We start from the raw sequence: 26,547 nt of genomic DNA, 5'->3' as shown, positions 1-26,547 counted from the left end.
ATAGTGCTCCTTAAGCACAACTGTTTATTATGCAGTTTGATGGTAAGGATTTGTAAATGCGAGCTATCATGAGAAATAGCCTGATGGCACATAGGCTTTGCTATTTTTACATTTATTGCAGGCTGACGAGACACATTCACATAGTCACATCTATGCATTTCATATTTATTGGATGTGATTGCTTGTTTTTCATTTTTGGATTGGTTGACCATACAAATCAGCCAATAAAATGCACCTTTGATATACAGTTTGTCGGTCTCGGTTCATGGCAGACAGTTTAAAATGATATACCGTAGGACACAGTGTTCTCTAGATTGTAAGCTCATGGGATCAGGACTCGCCTCTGTAACTTTCTCTGTGTTAGTGTATTGTGTATTAAAACATTAGAAGTATTGATTTAAAACCAAAATGTGTAGTGACAGTGCCTCTTTAATAAATACAGATCAGAATAATAGACTATGACCCTGTCACTTAAACCTGCCCATTGAGCTGTCATCAAATCTAAATCGAATTGAATTTAGCAGCTAAAGGCAGAAAGCAGTCAGAGTGTGGTAATGCGGAAATCAATAACGTCACTTCATTGGACTGTTTACAAGAAACAAACTCCTGTAAATCAAATAATATAGATTACACTTACCTACCTGATCACCAACTATAAAAACACAACTTTTTTTAAGTAGGCCATCCTGACATTACATTACACTGCCAGGATGGCCGAGCAGTCTAAGGCGCCAGACTCAAGATCAACTTCTTCCACAATATGGGTGTTCTGGTCTCCACGTGGAGGTGTGGGTTCAAATCCCACTTCTGACAGCTTTCTCATATTCTTTTTGTACGCAGTACTGGAGACCGTAGCTCCAGAGGGATATTGATACTTTAGAGAGAGTTCAGAGAAGGGCTACTAAACTGGCCCATGGATTGCAGGATAAAACTTACCAGGAAAGGTTAAAGGAACTTAACATGTATAGTTTAGAGCAGTGGTTCTCAAACCAGTCCTCAAGACCCACCAACATTCCAGGTTTTGTTAGTATCCCCATTGGAATAAAAAAAGGGAAATACATAAATCCTGGGCTGTTGGTGGGCCATGAGGACTGGTTTGAGAACCACTGGCTTGGAGTAAAGACGAGACTGGGGGGTATGATAGAAACATTTAAATACATAAAGGGAATCAACACAGTAAGTGAGGAGACTATATTTAAAAGAAGAAAAACTACCACAACAAGAGGACATTGTCTTAAATTAGAGGGGCAAAGGTTTAAAAATAATATCAGGAAGTATTACTTTACTGAGAGGGTAGTGGATGCATGGAATAGCCTTCCAGCTGAAGTGGTAGAGGTTAACACAGTAAAGGTGTTTAAGCATGCGTGGGATAGGCATAAGGCTATCCTAACTATAAGATAAGGCCAGGGACTAATGAAAGTATTTAGAAAACTGGGCAGACTAGATGGGCCGAATGGTTCTTATCTGCCGTCACATTCTGTGTTTCTATGAATGCTGTAAAAACCTAAGCCTAAGATTTTTTACTAAGTTTTTTGTAAAATTATAAAATAGTTCAGTTGATGAATACTCCGAATACAATATCAGCCCAAACATCAGTGCCGCATGTTTTATTCCTGGTATGGCATCTCAGCCTTTCATATTTCCAAGGGTGTTAGAGCCAATGCCATTAAATGGGAGAGGCAATACATGTTCATGGTTTTAATCGTTTTAGAGGTATATAGAGGTTTTTTTTTCTTTATTGGGGCGAGGGGGTAGTTTTGTTTCTTCTTTTTACAATATGTTTAAATTCTTTACTACAAACGCTCCATGAAATCATATTATTGCTTTAAATAAGACTACTTGGACTGAATGCTAAATGATGATGAAAAGGAAATATCTGATGGCTGAATCACTTTAAAAAAGGTCATTCGAGTTTCACAGCTCATGGGGTTTCATTACTAACCGTAAACCCCGAAATCGGGCTTTGTTTTTCATGAAAGCCTCTTACGTTACATTTTGATAAATAAGAACTCCTCACAGTTCCATGTGCCATTGATATGTTTCTTTTATTAGTTCTGTTGAATAAATTGTCAGTGATATTTCTTGTTTTTAAATGCAGTTAAATACATCTCTGGTCATCACATAAAAGGATCTGCTAAAGGGGTGTGGATAGTCTTGCAGAGGGCCAGGAACATGTTATATATTTTTATACCCCTAAAGCAGCTGGCGGTCTTGGCTGGCCAGCATTCCCAGATGGTCATGTATCACGCCGGCCAAAAGTGGATCTCCCATCTTTTTACATGATGCTTGATAAAACCCAATGGGCCTTCCGTTGACCATGTTGCCTGTCTCTCGTTTCCTCCTGGAGTATTCAGGACAAGGTTCAGTCCCATTTTGTATGTCTCCTCTCTCTCTTCTGTTTTGTGAAATTGATCTTTTCCTCCTGGTATGCACCCTAGAAAGTTTGGGAATCTGGAGGAGGCAGGGATTCAGTGCTACATCTATACGTGGAGAGAGGGCTCTGAACCTTCTTTATATTAATTACTTTTTATTTCTCCCTTTTCCAGTAGAGATTGTTTTATATACATACAATGTAGGGATTTTGCCCATTCCCTCTTGGATTAGACAGGCTCCTGAGATGGCCCTTATATGGTTCATACCTAAAATGTTCCCACTTTGCTGTGTGGGGCACTCCTCGCTGTATTACCCAGTGGGAGACCATGTGGGAAGCAGCTGCCACAAACTCTGTTTATGTAGCTTCATAGCAGCAAATGTTTAAAATCCCGAGTACCTCACTCCAGTGCAGCTCTTCAGGGCGGTAAATCTCCTGTGGATTCGTGTTGGAGATTGTGGTTACTGAGGTACGTACCCCCAGGTGGCCACTTATTGGAGGGAAATTGGGGAACTTCTGGCGGATGTTTTTTTATGGGCAGTTTGATCTAGACCCCTGGTTGTTTTTTCTGCCTGCTGCAGTACTCCGGCTGCCGGATAGACCAGGATCGTTTATGGTTACGTAATGGACCAACTTACAGCTATTGTTCTCAATCTCTCACCTCTTTTATAAGACGTGGGACCCATGGGTTGATGTTTTTGTGTGTTCCGCCGCTGTGGGCGGGCTCTTTCCCCCCCCCTCTAATTATATCTTTTCTTTGATATGTGTAAAACTGGAGTCAAGTGCTATTTGTACAATGTCTAAAAATAACAAAGGTAACGGCTTCTTAGGAAATTAAGGGATAGTTTTCATATTTAAATGTTCCTTCAAGAAAACAGAATAATGATTCCGGTTCATGTGGTGTCAGATGTAAAGACTCGTTCACACATCTGCAGTTATTAGTTTCAAGTTTCCGACGATCCAGCGTGCACTGTGGATTGTGGCTGTCCCCTGGTGAGCGCAGATGTGATTCCTCCTTTATATTGTGTTCCCAGCAGGGATCTATTTCACATAGCACATGTTAAACCCCTTCATACCAAACCTGTGTTTCACAGGGATTCAGAGCCCACATCTGAAGCACTGTAATAATAATACTGATTGCCTGAAAGCGGCTTGGGAGGGACGAGCTGTGAACCTTAGGAAGATGAATCACCCTGACACTATTTAAATAAAATAACGGCAAACATGTTTAATAGGAATGAATGCTGCTTATGTATGTATTTTTCCAAGTGTACATTTGGTCTGTTTCCATGGATTCCCTGTGGCCGTTTAAGCAAGAGATGTGTTACTAGCTGTCTCTCACATGCGTACATGTAGTTACAGGCATGCTTCTGTAGAGAGTGAGTGAAAACAACCTCCACAAGTTTCATCCTGTGCAGGGATATCTATGAGCGTTGCTGGCTTTGTGATGAGCTCATGCCAATGAATGAATCCCTATGTCCTCCGGTAGATCTGCTTTATTTAGCTGTGCGCCCTGGCAGTGTTATCCCTTTATTTCTTTGAGATCTCGATCTGATCCTGGCTGGGTTTGATTTTGACATATACTTTGTACAGGTGATATTAATATCCTGAGTTTATTTTGTCATAGAGTGCCATCTAGTGGCCAGTTTATAATATTGGGATGCATTGAGAATGTTATTGTGAGATAGACATCTAACAGGAAGCGTGAATTGTGTTTTTACACAAGTATAGAAACTAACCAAGCAACTCTCACACTACTTGCACTCAGCACACCATCCTTCTGTGCCCCTTCTTCTGCACGCCAACATGTTAGTTTGGATGCCAGGTCTAATGATAATGGGTCCTGCCGTTATAAATTAATATTCTTCTTATGGCAAGAGTCGTTCAGACGCAGCTCATTCTGTAGTATCGTTTCAAAAGGCTGCGTTAGGTGACGCAATAGGCTGACACTATTTAACCCCTTGCCTTTCTGTCACTCTCATACATGGTTCTGGCTGCCCTCCTGTGTACATTCCTAGTGAATATTGCCCCTAGTTTTTTGCAATTTGACCATAACGAGTTTCTCCAGGTTTCTGTTGTTTATACCGAACTGGTTAGTTATCCTTGTTAATCACTGATGCCCTGTGTACAAGTGATCTTTGTCACTAGTTGTCATTGAGACCATGAATTTTGTTATAACATTTGGCATGTACAAGTTTCCCGTGGGTACAAGAAGTCCTCCATCTGTTGTGATGTTCTGTAATGTGCTATATATGATGATACATAGCGCAGTCTGGCTGTTACACCCCCATCCTGCCTTACATATGACATTCCCTATTAATTCTTACTTTAACGTGTGCTCCTGGGATTATTAGAATCACATTTATCAGTGCCCTTATTCAGCTCAGGGTAACCGTGTTCAGCTTTTTTCAGGCTGGATCCTTACTGTGCATTAGTCTTTGTGATTATATTCAATATTTGTTTTGATTTTGGTTAAGCTTTCAAATGTTTGTTTTTGAGTGTTTACTTTATATATTTGTTAGTTGGTTATAATTTTTTTTGAAAACTCAAGTATGTGGAGCTTGAGTGAGACTAGAGATGTATTCACTAAAGTGGAAATTGTTAGGAATTGGTGAGAAATTTTCAGATTTATACAAAATAGTAAAATGATGTGAGTAAAGTGATACTTTCAGTCAGTTCTGTATTATGAGCAAATTGGTTCAGAGTCGACGGTTCAAAATGAAATACTGCTTAAATAAAGCAAAATGGTAGAGAAGGGACCATACATTTCATGCAATAGGGTGTTCTATAAATTGCAAACTCATATGATCAGAATTCGCCTCTGTGTGCATGTGTTTCTTTCTGTTATGAATGCATTTAACTGACTGATCAATGAATTTGCAATTATTAGGATATATCAATGGATAGTAAATCCTCTTGGAGAAGCATACCAACGCTGCCAGTGCCCACAGCCACACTTTAACCATGACTCCAAAAGAATGCAAACAATGTAAATGAAACCGGTATTGAAGAACATGAGTGATCTTAGAAGGCTTTATCTGCCGTCACAGCATTCAGTGTTTCTATATGAAGTGCTCGTTGGCACCCAGCCCCCACATCTCCTGTTAACCTCTCTAATTAATACACACAGCCTTTAATTATTCACTGTCACCATTGCTGCTGTGTGCGTATATAACAGGGAATTTATCTCTTGCAGAGCCGATGTGGCACATCCCAGCTCAGTCCCGGACGGGCAACAGCGTGAACAAGAGGCCCAACCGGCAGGAGCTGGTAGGAAAAAACTCTCCCCACCGAAATTCCAGGGTAAGTATCAGGGGTTGGGAGGTGTTTTATATTCAGAGTAATCATTCCTATATATTTGAATTACACAGACAGATTATGTAGACTATGTTAAGTTATATGAACTAGTTTTGGGGGGGGGGGGGGGGTCACTTGTAGCACCATAACCACTACAGCTCATTGTAATGGTTATTGTAATGGTTATCATGCTTGGAAGCTTGGGCACTCCCTCCAGTTTTGTGAAGCCATTTCTGTGATGGTTGGCATTGAGAACAAATCTCATACCTTCTGTGTTTCCCCTGAGATAATGTAGGCATTTAATTTACTCATCTTCCCAAATTTGGATGGCAGTGATGGGCTATGAGTGTTGGGTCCATTGGCCAAACACCAGTGCCTGTCCTTGGATGCCAGAAGTTTTATCACACTACTCACAAACATTTTGAAAAAAAAAACAGAGGGGCTGCATTAAAAATCACTACAATGAGATGTAATAATAGTATAAACTGCAATCATTCTTAAAGGGACACGCTGCTGCCCAAATGCTAAATAAATAAAAACTATTGTTCAGTAGATAAACCGCAAATAAAAACGTTCAGACATTTATTGAAGCATTTTTTTTAATTATTTTTTTTTAATAACGGTATAAATACAGCTTGCAAACCCTGCAAATCTCTTGTCTGCAGCCTTCACAAGCCCTTCTCTTCTAACCCCGCCCATACTTTCTGTGGCTGTCCAATCACAGACTTCCCAATACAGCTCAATAAGAAGTTGTAAGGCAGGTGCTCTGGGCAATTGCTGCCTCTTGAGTTTATCACCACTGAGCTGAACAAACCAGGAAGTAACAGGATCGGCTGTCTTGCTTGATAGCCGGGTTTTTTTTTTTTGTCAATTACAATTTAAATCTGCACTTTTTGTAAAATGAAAAAAGGACACTCTCTTCAGAAAGCTTTCAGCAAGCTAAAGTGCTTTGGTCTGGAGTGTCCCTTTAAACATAGCGGTTCATTGTGTCCCTTTAAGTGTATGGTTTGAGCTAGCTGTATTCTTTTACAAATAACGTTGCATTTAATGAATCTTTCTTGTATGCCATTACAGTAACCACTTGTTTGTTCATTCTCTACGCAGGGGGAGGCGCATTATTCCAGCCACTCAAGTAGTAACACATTATCCAGCACTGCATCCAGTAACCACAGTAACCACAGCGATGAGCGTTGGTTTGACCCTACCGACCAGCCTGAAGTAGATATCGAGCCTCTCTCCAAAGGCACATCCAATGACAGTGGCATCGACACTTCCCTCTCCAACTTTGCCAACGCCAAATCTACCCGCCCTACCCCTCGTCGTGAAAAGCCTCAAAAACCTGTGTCCTGTTCAACCTATCCGGGCATGCACGACAGTGGCTCAAGGGATAAAAGGAAGGAGCCAGTGATGTCTGCCAAGGGATACAGGCCAAAAATGTACACCCAAGGGAATACAGGAGGCGAAGTGTTCAGCCAGTCCAGGTAAAGGGAATGATCTATAACCAGTAAATGTATTCCAAATAACATATTACTGGTGGATCTGACGTTATCATTTAACCATATATACAGTACTAGCACTTAATTTAGGGTTAGTGTCCCAAAAATTCAAGCGTGTTTTAAAAAAATCTCAGCTGCTATCTCACTAAAATGTCCTACTTTCCATACCACTTCACACAGTAAAATACACAATAGCAAAATTATAGTGAAGAGCTTTATAGTGAATAATATTACAAATCACACTTACTACCTTTTAAGTGCTATATATGGGTCTTTTGGGTCTCCAAATATCCTTCAAAAAAACAGCATAGGACCTTTTTTACAGATATTTTTGTGTAAGATTGACAATGGAACACTCACATATTTTAGATCAGACCCTGTATTGTACAGTATGGGGGACATCAGTCTCTGTATTGTACAGTATGGGGGAGATCAGACCCTGTATTGTACAGTGTGGGGGAGATCAGACTCTGTATTGTACAGTGTGGGGGAGATCAGACTCTGTATTGTACAGTGTGGGGGAGATCAGACTCTGTATTGTACAGTGTGGGTTAGATCAGACCCTGTATTGTACAGTATGGGTTAGATCAGACTCTGTATTGTACAGTGTGAGGAGATCAGACTATGTATTGTACAGTGTGTGGGAGATCAGATCCTGTATTGTACTGCGTGTGGGAGATCAGACTCTGCATTGTACAGTGTGTGGGAGATCAGATCCTGTATTGTACTGCGTGTGGGAGATCAGACCCTGTATTGTACTGCGTGTGGTAGATCAGACCCTGTATTGTACAGCGTGTGGTAGATCAGACCCTGTATTGTACAGCGTGTGGGAGATCAGACCCTGTATTGTACAGCGTGTGGGAGATCAGACCCTGTATTGTACAGTGTGTGGGAGATCAGACCCTGTATTGCACAGCGTGGGGGAGATCAGACCCTGTATTGTACAGCGTGGGGGAGATCAGACCCTGTATTGTACAGCGTGGGGGAGATCAGACCCTGTATTGTACAGCGTGGGGGAGATCAGACCCTGTATTGTACAGCGTGGGGGAGATCAGACCCTGTATTGTACAGCGTGTGCGAGATCAGACCCTGTATTGTACAGCGTGTGCGAGATCAGACCCTGTATTGTACAGTGTGTGGGAGATCAGACCCTGTATTGCACAGCGTGGGGGAGATCAGACCCTGTATTGTACAGCGTGGGGGAGATCAGACCCTGTATTGTACAGCGTGGGGGAGATCAGACCCTGTATTGTACAGCGTGGGGGAGATCAGACCCTGTATTGTACAGCGTGGGGGAGATCAGACCCTGTATTGTACAGCGTGGGGGAGATCAGACCCTGTATTGTGCAGCGTGTGCGAGATCAGACCCTGTATTGTACAGCGTGTGCGAGATCAGACCCTGTATTGTACAGCGTGTGGGAGATCATACTCTGTATTGTACAGTGTGGGGGAGATCATACTCTGTATTGTACAGTGTGGGGGAGATCAGACTCTGTATTGTACAGTGTTTGGGGAGATCAGACTCTGTATTGTACAGTGTTTGGGGAGATCAGACTCTGTATGTACAGTGTTTGGGGAAATCAGTCTCTATATTTTACAGTGTGGGGGGGGGGATCAGGTCCTGTATTATACAGTATGGGGGAGATCAGACCCTGTATTGTACAGTGCTTGGGGAGATCATACTCTGTATTGTACAGTGTGGGGGAGATCAGACTCGGTATTGTACAGTGTTTGGGGAGATCAGACTCCATATTGTACAGTGTTTGGGGAGATCAGACCCTGTATTGTACAGTGTGATGGGACCCGACTCTGTATTGTACAGTGTGGGGAGATCAGACTGTATTGTACAGTGTTTTAGGAGATCAGACTCTGTATTGTACAGTGTAGGGGGACCAGACTCTGTATTGTACAGTGTAGGGGGACCAGACTCTGTATTGTACAGTGTGGGGGAGATCAGACCCTGTATTGTACAGTATGGCGGAGATCAGACCCTGTATTGTACAGTGTGGGGAGATCAGACCCTGTATTGTACAGTATGGGGGAGATCAGACCCTGTATTGTACAGTATGGGGGGGATCAGACCCTGTATTGTACAGTGTGGGGGGACCAGACTCTGTATTGTACAGTGTGGGGGAGATCAGACCCTCTGTGCCCATAATAGGTTTATATTGTTGGTTCCATTCCATAGGTCTGGCATGTTTAAAACCCCTGAAAATTCCAGAATGCCTCACATGTCCCAGTCCAGCTCCTTCCAGCTGTCCAGCTCTGTCCCCAAATCCTTCTTTTCCCGTCAAAACGTGAGAAACAAGATCCCAGCTGGGTGGAAGAAACCTGAGGAAACTCCACCCAGGCCGACAACCTTCACAGACACCACAAAGTAAGACCTCCATGCATTAATCATTTCATTGACATTAGGGACTGACCCTTAAACATGTCACTGTCATTAGTACACTGTGACCCTGGGAGGGACTGACCATTAAACATTTCACTGTCATTAGTACACTGTGACCCTGGGAGGGACTGACCATTAAACATGTCACTGTCATTAGTACTCTGTGACCCTGGGAGGGACTGACCATTAAACATGTCACTGTCATTAGCACACTGTGACCCTGGGAGGGACTGACCATTAAACATGTCACTGTCATTAGTACACTGTGACCCTGGGAGGGACTGACCATTAAACATGTCACTGTCATTAGTACACTGTGACCCTGGGAGGGACTGACCATTAAACATGTCACTGTCCTTAGTACACTGTGACCCTGGGAAGGACTTACCATTAAGCATGTCACTGTCATTAGTACACTGTGACCCTGGGAAGGACTTACCATTAAGCATGTCACTGTCATTAGTACACTGTGACCCTGGGAGGGACTGACCATTAAACATGTCACTGTCATTAGTACACTGTGACCCTGGGAGGGACTGACCATTAAACATGTCACTGTCATTAGTATACTGTGACCCTGGGAGGGACTGACCATTAAACATGTCACTGTCATTAGTACACTGTGACCCTGGGAGGGACTGACCATTAAACATGTCACTGTCATTAGTATACTGTGACCCTGGGAGGGACTGACCATTAAACATGTCACTGTCATTAGTACACTGTGACCCTGGGAGGGACTGACCATTAAACATGTCACTGTCATTAGTACACTGTGACCCTGGGAGGGACTGACCATTAAACATGTCACTGTCATTAGTACACTGTGACCCTGGGATGGACCGACCATTAAACATGTAACTGTCATTAGTACACTGTGACCCTGGGAGGGAGTGACCATTAAACATGTCACTGTCATTAGTACACTGTGACCCTGGGAGGGACTGACATTAAACATGTCACTGTCATTAGTACACTGTGACCCTGGGAGGGAGTGACCATTAAACATGTCACTGTCATTAGTACACTGTGACCCTGGGAGGGACTGACCATTAAACAGGTCACTGTCATTAGTACACTGTGACCCTGGGAGGGACTGACCATTAAACATGTCACTGTCATTAGTATACTGTGACCCTGGGAGGGACTGACCATTAAACATGTCACTGTCATTAGTACACTGTGACCCTGGGAGGGACTGACCATTAAACATGTCACTGTCATTAGTACACTGTGACCCTGGGATGGACCGACCATTAAACATGTAACTGTCATTAGTACACTGTGACCCTGGGATGGACCGACCATTAAACATGTAACTGTCATTAGTACACTGTGACCCTGGGAGGGAGTGACCATTAAACATGTCACTGTCATTAGTACACTGTGACCCTGGGAGGGACTGACATTAAACATGTCACTGTCATTAGTACACTGTGACCCTGGGAGGGAGTGACCATTAAACATGTCACTGTCATTAGTACACTGTGACCCTGGGAGGGACTGACCATTAAACATGTCACTGTCATTAGTACACTGTGACCCTGGGAGGGACCGACCATTAAACATGTCACTGTCATTAGTACACTGTGACCCTGGGAGGGACCGACCATTAAACATGTCACTGTCATTAGTACACTGTGACCCTAGGAAGGACTAACCATTAAACATGTCACTGTCATTAGTACACTGTGACCCTGGGAAGGACCGACCATTAAACATGTCACTGTCATTAGTACACTGTGACCCTGGGAGGGAGTGACCATTAAACATGTCACTGTCATTAGTACACTGTGACCCTGGGAGGGACTGACATTAAACATGTCACTGTCATTAGTACACTGTGACCCTGGGAGGGAGTGACCATTAAACATGTCACTGTCATTAGTACACTGTGACCCTGGGAGGGACTGACCATTAAACAGGTCACTGTCATTAGTACACTGTGACCCTGGGAGGGACTGACCATTAAACATGTCACTGTCATTAGTATACTGTGACCCTGGGAGGGACTGACCATTAAACATGTCACTGTCATTAGTACACTGTGACCCTGGGAGGGACTGACCATTAAACATGTCACTGTCATTAGTACACTGTGACCCTGGGATGGACCGACCATTAAACATGTAACTGTCATTAGTACACTGTGACCCTGGGATGGACCGACCATTAAACATGTAACTGTCATTAGTACACTGTGACCCTGGGAGGGAGTGACCATTAAACATGTCACTGTCATTAGTACACTGTGACCCTGGGAGGGACTGACATTAAACATGTCACTGTCATTAGTACACTGTGACCCTGGGAGGGAGTGACCATTAAACATGTCACTGTCATTAGTACACTGTGACCCTGGGAGGGACTGACCATTAAACATGTCACTGTCATTAGTACACTGTGACCCTGGGAGGGACCGACCATTAAACATGTCACTGTCATTAGTACACTGTGACCCTGGGAGGGACCGACCATTAAACATGTCACTGTCATTAGTACACTGTGACCCTAGGAAGGACTAACCATTAAACATGTCACTGTCATTAGTACACTGTGACCCTGGGAAGGACCGACCATTAAACATGTCACTGTCATTAGTACACTGTGACCCTGGGAGGGACTGACCATTAAACATGTCACTGTCATTAGTACACTGTGACCTTAGGAGGGACTGACCATTAAACATGTCACTGTCATTAGTACACTGTGACCCTGGAAGGGACTGACCATTAAACATGTCACTGTCATTAGTATGCTGTGACCCTGGAAGGGACTGACCATTAAACATGTCACTGTCATTAGTACAATGTGACCCTGGGAGGGACTGACCATTAAACATGTCACTGCCATTAGTACGCTGTGACCCTGGGAGGGACCGACCATTAAAAATGTCACTGTCATTAGAACACTGTGACCCTGGGAAGGACTGACCATTAAACGTGTCACTGTCATTAGTACATTGTGACCCTGGGAGGGACTGACCATTAAACGTGTCACTGTCATTAGTACACTGTGACCCTGGGAGGGACTGACCATTAAACATGTCACTGTCATTAGTACGCTGTGACCCTGGGAGGAAATGACCCATTAAACATATCACTGTCATTAGTATGCTGTGACCCTGGGAGGCACCGACAATTAAACATGTCACTGTCATTAGTACACTGTGACCCGGGGAGGGGCTGACCATTAAACATGTCACTGTCATTAGTACACTGTGACCCTGGGAGGGACCGACCATTAAACGTGTCACTGTCGTTAGTACACTGTGACCCTGGGAGGGACTGACCATTAAACATGTCACTGTCGTTAGTACACTGTGACCCTGGGAGGGACCGACCATTAAACATGTCACTGTCATTAGTACATTGTGACCCTGGGAGGGACTGACCATTAAACAGGTCACTGTCATTAGTACACTGTGACCCCGGGAGGGACTGACCATTAAACGTGTCACTGTCATTAGTACGCTGTGACCCTGGGAGGGACTGACCATTAAACATGTCACTGTCGTTAGTACACTGTGACCCTGGGAGGGACCGAGCATTAAACATGTCACTGTCATTAGTACACTGTGACCCTGGGAGGGACTGACCATTAAACATGTCACTGTCATTAGTACACTGTGACCCTGGGAGGGACCGACCATTAAACATGTCACTGTCATTAGTACATTGTGACCCTGGGAGGGACTGACCATTAAACAGGTCACTGTCATTAGTACACTGTGACCCTGGGAAACACTGACCATTAAACATGTCACTGTCATTAGTACACTGTGACCCTGGGAGGGACCGACCCTTAAACATGTCGCTGTCATTAGTACGCTGTGACCCTGGGAGAGACTGACCATTAAACATGTCACTGTCATTAGTACACTGTGACCCTGGGAGGGACCGACCATTAAACATGTCACTGTTATTAGTACATTGTGACCCTGGGAGGGACTGACCATTAAACAGGTCACTGTCATTAGTACACTGTGACCCTGGGAGGGACTGACCATTAAACATGTCACTGTCATTAGTACGCTGTGACCCTGGGAGGGACCGACCCTTAAACATGTCACTGTCATTAGTACACTGTGACCCTGGAAGGGACTGACCATTAAACATGTCACTGTCATTAGTACACTGTGACCTTAGGAGGGACTGACCATTAAACATGTCACTGTCATTAGTACACTGTGACCCTGGAAGGGACTGACCATTAAACATGTCACTGTCATTAGTATGCTGTGACCCTGGAAGGGACTGACCATTAAACATGTCACTGTCATTAGTACAATGTGACCCTGGGAGGGACTGACCATTAAACATGTCACTGCCATTAGTACGCTGTGACCCTGGGAGGGACCGACCATTAAAAATGTCACTGTCATTAGAACACTGTGACCCTGGTAAGGACTGACCATTAAACGTGTCACTGTCATTAGTACATTGTGACCCTGGGAGGGACTGACCATTAAACGTGTCACTGTCATTAGTACACTGTGACCCTGGGAGGAACTGACCATTAAACATGTCACTGTCATTAGTACGCTGTGACCCTGGGAGGAAATGACCCATTAAACATATCACTGTCATTAGTATGCTGTGACCCTGGGAGGCACCGACAATTAAACATGTCACTGTCATTAGTACACTGTGACCCGGGGAGGGGCTGACCATTAAACATGTCACTGTCATTAGTACACTGTGACCCTGGGAGGGACCGACCATTAAACGTGTCACTGTCGTTAGTACACTGTGACCCTGGGAGGGACTGACCATTAAACATGTCACTGTCGTTAGTACACTGTGACCCTGGGAGGGACTGATCATTAAACATGTCACTGTCATTAGTACACTGTGACCCTGGGAGGGACCGACCATTAAACATGTCACTGTCATTAGTACATTGTGACCCTGGGAGGGACTGACCATTAAACAGGTCACTGTCATTAGTACACTGTGACCCCGGGATGGACTGACCATTAAACGTGTCACTGTCATTAGTACGCTGTGACCCTGGGAGGGACTGACCATTAAACATGTCACTGTCGTTAGTACACTGTGACCCTGGGAGGGACTGACCATTAAACATGTCACTGTCATTAGTACACTGTGATCCTGGGAGGGACCGAGCATTAAACATGTCACTGTCATTAGTACACTGTGACCCTGGGAGGGACTGACCATTAAACATGTCACTGTCATTAGTACACTGTGACCCTGGGAGGGACCGACCATTAAACATGTCACTGTCATTAGTACATTGTGACCCTGGGAGGGACTGACCATTAAACAGGTCACTGTCATTAGTACACTGTGACCCTGGGAGGGACTGACCATTAAACATGTCACTGTCGTTAGTACACTGTGACCCTGGGAGGGACCGACCCTTAAACATGTCGCTGTCATTAGTACGCTGTGACCCTGGGAGAGACTGACCATTAAACATGTCACTGTCATTAGTACACTGTGACCCTGGGAGGGACTGACCATTAAACATGTCACTGTCGTTAGTACACTGTGACCCTGGGAGGGACTGATCATTAAACATGTCACTGTCATTAGTACACTGTGACCCTGGGAGGGACCGACCATTAAACATGTCACTGTCATTAGTACATTGTGACCCTGGGAGGGACTGACCATTAAACAGGTCACTGTCATTAGTACACTGTGACCCCGGGATGGACTGACCATTAAACGTGTCACTGTCATTAGTACGCTGTGACCCTGGGAGGGACTGACCATTAAACATGTCACTGTCGTTAGTACACTGTGACCCTGGGAGGGACTGACCATTAAACATGTCACTGTCATTAGTACACTGTGATCCTGGGAGGGACCGAGCATTAAACATGTCACTGTCATTAGTACACTGTGACCCTGGGAGGGACTGACCATTAAACATGTCACTGTCATTAGTACACTGTGACCCTGGGAGGGACCGACCATTAAACATGTCACTGTCATTAGTACATTGTGACCCTGGGAGGGACTGACCATTAAACAGGTCACTGTCATTAGTACACTGTGACCCTGGGAGGGACTGACCATTAAACATGTCACTGTCATTAGTACACTGTGACCCTGGGAGGGACCGACCCTTAAACATGTCGCTGTCATTAGTACGCTGTGACCCTGGGAGAGACTGACCATTAAACATGTCACTGTCATTAGTACACTGTGACCCTGGGAGGGACCGACCATTAAACATGTCACTGTCATTAGTACATTGTGACCCTGGGAGGGACTGACCATTAAACAGGTCACTGTCATTAGTACACTGTGACCCTGGGAGGGACTGACCATTAAACATGTCACTGTCATTAGTACGCTGTGACCCTGGGAGGGACCGACCCTTAAACATGTCGCTGTCATTAGTACGCTGTGACCCTGGGAGAGACTGACCATTAAACATGTCACTGTCATTAATAGGCTATGACCTCTAAACATAGGTTACCAAACAACGACCATCAGAGTGCATTGAATGTCTAATGTTTTTGCTGAGAGGTGACTTTTTAATATACTGTTTCAGGTCACACTGGGCCCTAGCCATGTTTGATATTTTGTTATATGTTCTGATAAGTGTTATAATTTTTTTATTATTGATTTAATTTATTTTATTATTATTATATATATATATATATATATATATATATATATATATATATATATTTGGATTTCTTTGATTTTTATTCACGCTCCAACTAAATCTTATTTGTACTTAAGTACTGTGATAGTCTGCCCACTGTACGGTGATTTATAGTAAGTGCATGGGGTCTGGAAGTTTTACGTAACACTATGCCCCGGATGCTGGTAATTGTCCTGCGTTTCCCGAGCTGCTCCATTCTTCTTGCTATTTGATCTGTAAACGTTTCTCTCTCATCAGTACATGACTCGTATGATACCTCCGATGGGGGATAACAAGGCTCTCAGTGTTTCCCTTGTGTCCTGGGTATGTAGGTCAGTGCTAGTTAAACGGGAGGGGTTTATGGGAGAAGCATAGATTTGGAGTGAGGATTATCTGAACATCTGCTCTGTTTACCAGAAACCGGGTGAGAAAATTAAAATCTCTGTATTCTGATTGCTGTTTTCATGTCGGCTCTATTTTAATATACTGCCGTATTGTGCTGTATTTATTCAATGCTCTATTTAACCCTTTGTTGTTTATTCCCCAAACCATAAATCACAAGAAATAGACAAAGGGATTGCAACATTTAGGACAAAATAGTTGAATTGGAAAAATTCTCACTCAGCAGTTTTCCTGCTCAGCTATTTCAGGCTACAGTTTGCAATTCCCTTGTTAATTCTCCACCTTTCCCCGTGCCTTGAATAAACCTGTTTTATTATGAGACATGCGTGCGATGAGTATGTATAAAGCGCCAGTTTTGGTGTTTACGTAGCTAGTCCTAGACAGATCCAGCCTTATTGTACTCTTATACATAAATCGTTATTCTGTCTTTCAGACAAATTGATGTAAACACCAAGAACGTTTTCGGTCAGCCAAGGCTGCGGGCATCTCTCCGCGACCTCCGTTCACCACGCAAGAACTACAAGTCTACCATCGAGGACGATTTGAAGAGACTGATTATAATGGATAACCTGGGACCCGAGCAAGAGCAGGATTGCATGGTGAGGAAAGGGAGAATGGCTTACATATAGTTTGCTACCTGTGTCTTGCTGCCAGTGGGCCAACTTGAAACTCTCCAGTTTGTTTTATCTTGTACAATTCCCATTCTGATCACCATTAACTGTCAAATATTTAGCTCTTTACGGTGCTGTGCAATACAGGGATATATAGTGTCGATTTATAGTTATTTCTTGAAAATACATCAAACAGCTGTGTGATGCTGCTGTCATCTTGTATAATAGCCACATTCGTGTTTTTAATGGAGGGTGGTTGACTTTCTCCTAGAATCCTGGGGGAGCTGGTGGGATGTTGTTATGGACAGTTATTCCACAGTAATGCCATATTGATACAGGACTTATATCAGGAAGAGAAACCATAGCCGTACTCATCTGTAATACGAGAAAAATGTCAAAATTATAAAGTTCGAATGTTTGCTACTCATTCACAGGCTGTGTGCCGCTTCTGTAGGTAGATCTCACGTACCCCGGAAGTGACTTAGGCAGTCTTGATCTTCAATTAACTCTCTGTGTTCCTGACTGCGAACCAAGAGTCCTGGATTCATACATTTCACAGTTCCAAAAAGCTGGATCTCTGGATGGGATCACTGATCTCGCCTACTCAGTACATGTGCCTAGTTATTCACCAAACACTGAATTGTAGTTTCTATTACTTTTAATAGTAATTTCATTTATAACTTCCTTTCATTGAAAGTACTGCTTCTAGGGCTGACAGGAACAAGTTATTAACTTTTAATTACGCTCCTCGCTGCATGTGCCTGTCACACCAAGAGATCTCTTTATATTCTGTCTAAATCTGTGGAAACCTAATGGTGTCTGCAACATAAACTGCCAGCACGTAATCCTGCCTGTCACTCACAGAAACAAATATCGCAGCCGATTCAATGTACTCTGCACTTTCCAACTGCTCACCACCTGTGTACTCAGTGTGTGTAATCTCAGAGAGTACACTGTGTGATGGCTATTGACGTAACCAACCAAGAGTTTTCGATGCAGGCTACACATTTCCCAGTGTGATTACAATATTTCAGCAATTGTTAGAAAAGTCTACATGATGATTCCTGCTAGACACAGGTACCAGGGAGCTGCGCGGCAGAAAAGGAACGACTTGCAACGTTGCTGCAAACGATGTACAAAAATAGGAAAACTTGTTTTCGAACAATTAATAGAAAGCTCCTTGCCATCCTGTGTCTGGTGTATCCTGCACTTTGTGAGTTTAATGAAAGTCACACTTGCTTTATTTTTCCCTTAACAATATAAAGCGTGTTTAGACAAATGTATACACTAAGAAGATATAAAGGAGAACATTTGACCGAATAGAGTATGCGAAGTGTTATAGTGACATTTTGTTTATGGAAATCCGTTTTATGTCCTTTTTTAGTCTCCTCAGAAGACACTACAAAGAACGCTGTCGGATGAGAGCCTCTGCAGCGGCCGCAGGGACCCCGGGTTTGCATGCTCCCCAAGACTTGAGTCACCATCAGGCAACGATGTCCTGTTCAACAGCTCCTACCCATCCAGTACCCTCCCTGTTCGACGCCAGCACCCATCCAGCATGCCAGACAAATGCGGTAAAGTCTCTATTTGCCTATTGTGTGTTGATATTCTGTGGGCAGAATGGTGTACACTGCTCTAGACTTGGTGTGTTATGGTGTAAACTAGAAGCTTCCGCATTCATAGTCCTGACTGCTCATAAATAATGCTTAGAAGAAACTTGTCTGTGTAATCAACGTGATATAAACATCAGGAATATTGTAGACTGGCTGCATAGGAGTGTGATTAAAATCCCACCTACACTGGGATCTCGGGTTGCTATTTTGTCACAGCACATTTACCAATGCTGAACTCTGCAAAAAGTGTGATAGGGATTCAAATAACCCAGAAACACGTTCAGGGGAAACCAAATTGTAAGTTCAAGCGCTTGGAGACATAAAATAAGACGAACAGATACTTGGGAATCAAAAATTACTTCCGCTTTTATTGGGAGAGCTTAGATATTATATGGCACTTTGAAAAATAGCTTTGTGACTTGGGCGACAAAAGCAGGATGCTTGAAGGCACTTTGTACCATAAAAGAAATGTACAGAACTAAGCACGTTTCAACAGTTATATAAAAAAAACCTGGTTAGTTAGGACATAAGAAGAGGGGCTGAAGGTAAAGCTGCAATCGTCTCCTCAGAAATCAATTTGCCAACTTAAAGTTATCTATTGTTAATATGCTGGATTAGAAACACTCCACCTTCCTAAAGCCCCTCTGATGGCTGACGTGTCTTACTGGTGACCTGCATGTTGTTTTATTTTATAGAAATCAACATTTGTACAAACCCCTTCGTTGAACCCTCTTATCTGCCAGTTATCCCAGAGCGTTTCTGACCTCACTCACTCTGACCGCCTGTGTCAAGCAGTATGCAGCGCCTGTGTCAAGCAGTATGCAGCGCCTGTGTCAAGCAGTATGCAGCGCCTGTGTCAAGCAGTATGCAGCGCCTGTGTCAAGCAGTATGCAGCGCCTGTGTCAAGCAGTATGCAGCGCCTGTGTCAAGCAGTATGCAGCGCCTGTGTCAAGCAGTATGCAGCGCCTGTGTCAAGCAGTATGCAGCGCCTGTGTCAAGCAGTATGCAGCGCCTGTGTCAAGCAGTATGCAGCGCCTGTGTCAAGCAGTATGCAGCGCCTGTGTCAAGCAGTATGCAGCGCCTGTGTCAAGCAGTATGCAGCGCCTGTGTCAAGCAGTATGCAGCGCCTGTGTCAAGCAGTATGCAGCGCCTGTGTCAAGCAGTATGCAGCGCCTGTGTCAAGCAGTATGCAGCGCCTGTGTCAAGCAGTATGCAGCGCCTGTGTCAAGCAGTATGCAGCGCCTGTGTCAAGCAGTATGCAGCGCCTGTGTCAAGCAGTATGCAGCGCCTGTGTCAAGCAGTATGCAGCGCCTGTGTCAAGCAGTATGCAGCGCCTGTGTCAAGCAGTATGCAGCGCCTGTGTCAAGCAGTATGCAGCGCCTGTGTCAAGCAGTATGCAGCGCCTGTGTCAAGCAGTATGCAGCGCCTGTGTCAAGCAGTATGCAGCGCCTGTGTCAAGCAGTATGCAGCGCCTGTGTCAAGCAGTATGCAGCGCCTGTGTCAAGCAGTATGCAGCGCCTGTGTCAAGCAGTATGCAGCGCCTGTGTCAAGCAGTATGCAGCGCCTGTGTCAAGCAGTATGCAGCGCCTGTGTCAAGCAGTATGCAGCGCCTGTGTCAAGCAGTATGCAGCGCCTGTGTCAAGCAGTATGCAGCGCCTGTGTCAAGCAGTATGCAGCGCCTGTGTAAGCAGTATGCAGCGCCTGTGTAAGCAGTATGCAGCGCCTGTGTCAAGCAGTATGCAGCGCCTGTGTCAAGCAGTATGCAGCGCCTGTGTCAAGCAGTATGCAGCGCCTGTGTCAAGCAGTATGCAGCGCCTGTGTCAAGCAGTATGCAGCGCCTGTGTCAAGCAGTATGCAGCGCCTGTGTCAAGCAGTATGCAGCGCCTGTGTCAAGCAGTATGTAGCGCCTGTGTCAAGCAGTATGTAGCGCCTGTGTCAAGCAGTATGTAGCGCCTGTGTCAAGCAGTATGTAGCGCCTGTGTCAAGCAGTAAGCAGCGCCTGTGTCAAGCAGTATGCAGCGCCTGTGTCAAGCAGTATGCAGCGCCTGTGTCAAGCAGTATGCAGCGCCTGTGTCAAGCAGTATGCAGCGCCTGTGTCAAGCAGTATGCAGCGCCTGTGTCAAGCAGTATGCAGCGCCTGTGTCAAGCAGTATGCAGCGCCTGTGTCAAGCAGTATGCAGCGCCTGTGTCAAGCAGTATGCAGCGCCTGTGTCAAGCAGTATGCAGCGCCTGTGTCAAGCAGTATGCAGCGCCTGTGTCAAGCAGTATGCAGCGCTTCTCATTAAGAAGTATTTGATTGGCGGAGTGCGGCCATTGCTGTGTATACACCACAGTTCCCCAATGAGAAGCATTGGACAGGACCCATGATTATCGATTATAATGATCTCAAAGTGGGAGGAGTAGGCTGAGACGAGGTGCCAGGGCCAGTGCTGGAAAAAAAAGTTGTTTTTTTATTTATTTTTTAATTGAAGGCGCCCTCGTAATGCTTGTAACTCGTAATGCTATACTGCTTGACTACATGTTTAGGTTCCCTGAAAAGAGTTTACATTGCCGAACCTACTTTTAGCTGTAGTGATTCTGGTGACTTCTGTGTCCCTTTAATAAATATATTTATTTTTAAGATAGTCCTTTACATTCTGTATAGATTTCTGATGATTTTATTTACTATCTCTGCCGAACAAAAGTTTACAAATTGGTTAACTCTTCCCGAGATGCATTCGGCACTGCTGGAGAAAACGCTGTGTTTGCATACAAAATGTTTCCATTACATGCCAGAGTGCATATGAGAGCCGCCTAGAACATGGAAGTACAGTGGAGGGAAGTAATGTTTTTGTAATAACTTTAGCTGCATTGTTCTTCCCAGTAAGCGCTGTAACGAGGACGTCACTTCTCTTATCTTGCTCTTGAATTACAGCCAAGCTCCCAAAGGACACATCTTGATATGTGATGGTGTCACACTGGGATCCAACATGCTGCTTGGCTGTATTTAAAAACTCTGTCTGACAGAATGTCACGCCTTCTATAAATATAAACCGCAGTGTTCTTCAATGGGAGTTAACCAGCTTTAGAGATATGTTACAGTATCAATCCCTCCTCCAATTCCACAGCCAACAAATCCTCCTCCGAGCTGTCTCTAACTGACATCCGTGACACAAACAGCCGACACATGGACCCAGGAATGATGCCCCTGCCCGACACCGCAGCTGGCCTGGAGTGGTCAAGTCTGGTCAGTGCTGCCAAGGCCTTTGAAGGTAAGACAGGTATGAAGGAGACAGTATAGAGTTGCGAAGATCAGACACTGTAATCATTTAGTAGAGAGTATAAAACCCAGTCTCTCTATAAAAGTGGATTTCTTTTGCAGTGCAGAGAGCTGCCTCACTCTTCTCTCTAAATGAAGCTGCTCTGAGTCCTGAGCTTCGACCCGTGCCGAATGCGGGCACTGCCCACCTGAGCCTGGAAAGACAGCACACCCCCCGCACCACCCCCACATCAAGGTACCCAGTGCACGGCTCTTTATTAACCTGTATTCCAGATCTAGCACTGATGATTTCACCCACATGCATACACAAACATACCAAGAGGGGCACGGCCACAACAAACACACCAGGAGAGTCATGGTCAAAATTAAAGAGTTGGGGCACAGCCACAACAAACATACCAAGAGGGGCACGGCCACAACAAACACACCAGGAGAGTCACAGTCAAAATTGAAGAGTTGGGGCATGGCCGCAACAAACATACCAAGAGGTGCACAACTGCAACAGACATAACAAGAGGGGCACTGCCACAACAAACATACCAAGAGGGGCACGGCCACAACAAACATACCAAGAGGGGCACGGCCACAACAAACATACCAAGAGGGGCACGGCCACAACAAACATACCAAGAGGGGCACGGCCACAACAAACATACCAAGAGGGGCACGGCCACAACAAACATACCAGGAGAGTCACGGTCAAAACAAACATACCAAGAGGGGCACGACCGCAACAAACATACCAGGAGAGTCACGGTCAAAACAAACATACCAGGAGGGGCCCGGCAGCAACAAACATATCAAGACAGGCATGGCCACAACAAACAATAGAGGGACACACACACTACAGACATACCAGGAGGAGCACACACACTACAGACATACCAGGAGGAGCACACACACTACAGAAATACCAGGAGGGCCACACACACTACAGACATACCAGGAGGGCCACACACACTACAGACATACCCTGAGGGACACACACACTACAGACATACCAGGAGGCGCACACACACTACAGACATACCAGGAGGCGCACACACACTACAGACATACCAGGAGGCGCACACACACTACAGACATACCAGGAGGCGCACACACACTACAGACATACCAGGAGGCGCACACACACTACAGACATACCAGGAGGGGCACACACACTACAGACATACCATAGAGGGCCACACACACTACAGACATACCATAGAGGGCCACACACACTACAGACATACCATAGAGGGCCACACACACTACAGACATACCATAGAGGGCCACACACACTACAGACATACCAGGAGGGGCACACACACTACAGACATACCAGGAGGGGCACACACACTACAGACATACCATAGAGGGCCACACACACTACAGACATACCAGGAGGCGCACACACACTACAGACATACCAGGAGGCGCACACACACTACAGACATACCAGGAGGCACACACACACTACAGACATACCAGGAGGGGCACACACTACAGACATACCATAGAGGGCCACACACACTACAGACATACCAGGAGGGGCACACACACTACAGACATACCAGGAGGGGCACACACACAGCGCACATACCATCGGGGGCACATATACTATAAATATACCAGGAGGGGGCACGGTGACTGCAGGGAAGAAACTTTATGATTCATTTACACTAATGCACATTGATATCCAATTCTACATACTGTTTAACTGACAGTAACTGCATGGAAACACCCCTCTTCAATTTGTTAATGTTGTGCTGAATGATATTTCTGTGTATTTATTGTAAGTAAAGCATTGATTTTACACTGACGTGTCCATGCTTCATATCTGCACAGACACTATACAAGCCTGGAGCTGTACTACAAATCTTTGTCTTCTCCTTTCTTTCAGTGAAGAGATATCTCCGGACCTCACTGGGAAAGTCCTGCAACTGGAAGTTATGTTAAAGCAGCTTCATACTGACCTGCAGAAGGTACGCAATGAATGAAGCTCCATAAAAACTACACTTCCTGAGAGAATAACAGCGTAGATCGCTTGGTACATAGCTCCTGGAAAGCTGTCTGTTCCAAAGAATGGCATTTCTAATGTTTCTAATTTCTTTGTAATCCAGGATTTAATGTTAGGATGAACCTCTCAAATAGCTGCTCCCCGCAATGCTAATTAGTAACTGGAATCCAATCTAGTTGTCATTTTAATAGTGACAGAATGTCTCTTAATCTGCTGGCTCATATCACCCATTCTTCAAGAAAATCGACCACTGGGATTGACAGATCATTTTAACATTTTTGACCCAACCTGCTCTCCTAGGAGCTGTGGTCTAATAGGTCAACCTTTATGTTCCCAAGGACGCTGTTTATACATAAATGTAAGCTCTGTGCTCCTGAGGAAACATGCAGAATGGAACAAAAAGAGTGATTTTATTAAAATGGGCGACATAACATAATCCTGATTTATATATACACACCTTTAGTATTGTATCTTTGTCCTGGAATCCTTTGGCGTTAATGCCTTTCGAAGGATGCTGATAGAGGCGCAATCTAGAAGTATTGCTGTTTAAACTTTGACACCTAGAATTTGTATTTGTATTTCCCTATAGGAAAAGCTGGACAAGGAAGCCTTGCAACTCGAGGTGGCGAACCTTCGTCATAATAATCAGCGTCTTCAAGCAGAGTCTCATTCAGCTAGCGAGCAGCTCCGAAAATTTGCTGAGATTATCTCCAGCACGGTGGAGAACAAGGAAAACTGACATGTCCTCCTTCTTCACGTTGACTTTACTTCTTTACCGTTTCCTAATGGAATCCGAACACGTTCTTTTCTCCTTCATCGTGATCGTTTCACTAGTGTCCACCCATTGTGGAATTTGTTTAAACTACCTGCAAGGCAGGCCTCTGCATTAATTTATTTATAACAAATGCAAGACTTTTAATTTTTTGTTTTGATTTATATGCATTGTTCATTTTGTTTCTTGTACAGATCTTTTTTTTTTTTTCTTGTAGATTTGTATAAACCTGAAAAAATGTTAATGAAAAAATAAGTGTATTTTCTGACTCAGTAAGGCTTCCACTTGGAATTATGCAAATCAGACAAACGCCCAATTTAAAGGGGCGTAAAACACTAAACCCGCTGAGGGTGGAAAAATTATATATTTAAAAAGTCTATAGAAACTTATATTTAGGAAAGAGCTCTTGAGATGAATCTTTAACCCCTTAAGGACACATGACGTGTGTAACATGTCATGATTCCCTTTTATTCCAGAAGTTTGGTCCTTAAGGGGTTAAATATCACACAGATTTCATACAAATTTATTTTATTACAGCTAGAGTATAACTGGAAAGGCTACGGCGCTGCAGTAATGACTGTATATTTTGTTAATATAAATAAGGGACGTGGGGTTTTGGGGGTGTTTTTTGTTGGCAGGGAGAAGTAAATCTGAAATTTTGAGATTTGTGTTTTCTGCATATGTTCATAAGATCGTGTTAATTATTCCAGTAATATATATAGAAATACATTTGATAATTTGCGCAAAAACAAACTTTTGAAAAGTTTACAGCAGCTGCATCACAAACATGGAAATGTTCTGGGATTAAATCCACACACAAACTAACACTATTTATACTTGAAATGTTGTGGTGTGTTGAGCATAGACATCTCTTTTTGCATCTAATTTGGACATGGGACCATGACGAGTGTACTTTGTGTGATTATTGTATACCAAACATTGCCCCTTTAACAGCACTGTCCCCATGAAAGTCGCCTTAAAACCTGCATTTGTTAATGAGACCGCACTGCAACTGTTTGGGTTTTTTGTTATATATATTTTATTTCTTCTTTGTCATCAAAAAACTGTTTTCAGTGACTGTATGGTGAATCTGCTCTCCGGACCTCAGACGGGGGTCTCTTAAGGCCCTGAAACAAAGCTTCAGCCACCATCTTGGAAAAAAGACAATTGTCTAAGCAGCCATATTGCTCAGTTCTCAGACTGGTCTTTTAAAGATGGCGAGGTGTAGTGACATTTAAAGGACTCCCTGTCCAAAGCCTCTGCGGGTGATGGATGAAGGTGTTGTGCTTTCTTGCTTTTAAATGGACATCATTTATTTTGTAAACGCTATCTTGGCGGTAGGATAACTGAAACACGCAATGTGAAAACACTATATTTGTATAAATTATGCTACATTTTCTACACCATTATCCTTCCTTTTCTGAAGGTCGCTGGCTGAGCAGACGCTGTTTACATTGAAATGAATCTTAAAATTACATTTTTCAAGACAGACGTGAATCTGTATTTTTCATACAAATTTCAGTTGCGGTTCTGTGCTGCAAATAGGATGAGCCTGAAATGGAACAATACAAGTATTTGTTATTCTGCGTGCGATTATAATAAAATGGAATTGTCAGAATGAGTCATCACAATTTGCTGAAACACACAAATGCAGAATGTGTATTAGAATGTTCTCTGTGCACACACATTTAGCTGATATTTTTCA

The 26,547-nt window shown here is 44.0% G+C and overlaps 1 protein-coding gene across 11 annotated transcripts in view; it reads left to right on the top strand.

Annotated features, from left to right (window-relative positions):
• The window catches only part of SIPA1L3 (signal induced proliferation associated 1 like 3), a 186,304-nt gene extending 161,045 nt beyond the window's left edge, over window positions 1–25,259 (top strand). For 8 of the 11 annotated variants that reach the window (XM_063431091.1, XM_063431087.1, XM_063431088.1 and 5 more), the window contains 9 exons: window positions 5,568–5,674; window positions 6,773–7,149; window positions 9,353–9,541; window positions 17,019–17,184; window positions 18,581–18,770; window positions 21,917–22,069; window positions 22,171–22,303; window positions 23,954–24,035; window positions 24,660–25,259. In XM_063431091.1, coding sequence (XP_063287161.1) covers window positions 5,568–5,674; window positions 6,773–7,149; window positions 9,353–9,541; window positions 17,019–17,184; window positions 18,581–18,770; window positions 21,917–22,069; window positions 22,171–22,303; window positions 23,954–24,035; window positions 24,660–24,809 — 1,547 coding nt within the window. In that variant the 3' untranslated portion in view covers window positions 24,810–25,259. The remainder of the gene's footprint in view (window positions 1–5,567; window positions 5,675–6,772; window positions 7,150–9,352; window positions 9,542–17,018; window positions 17,185–18,580; window positions 18,771–21,916; window positions 22,070–22,170; window positions 22,304–23,953; window positions 24,036–24,659) is intronic. The other 3 variants (XM_063431096.1, XM_063431095.1, XM_063431097.1) reach the window with 2 other exon arrangements.
• Window positions 25,260–26,547: the final 1,288 nt, after the last annotated feature.

Source organism: Pelobates fuscus, chromosome 9 (assembly GCF_036172605.1).
Source record: "Pelobates fuscus isolate aPelFus1 chromosome 9, aPelFus1.pri, whole genome shotgun sequence".
In the NCBI taxonomy this organism is placed as follows: Eukaryota; Metazoa; Chordata; class Amphibia; order Anura; family Pelobatidae; genus Pelobates; species Pelobates fuscus.
This window is presented reverse-complemented; position numbering and strand designations above follow the sequence as displayed.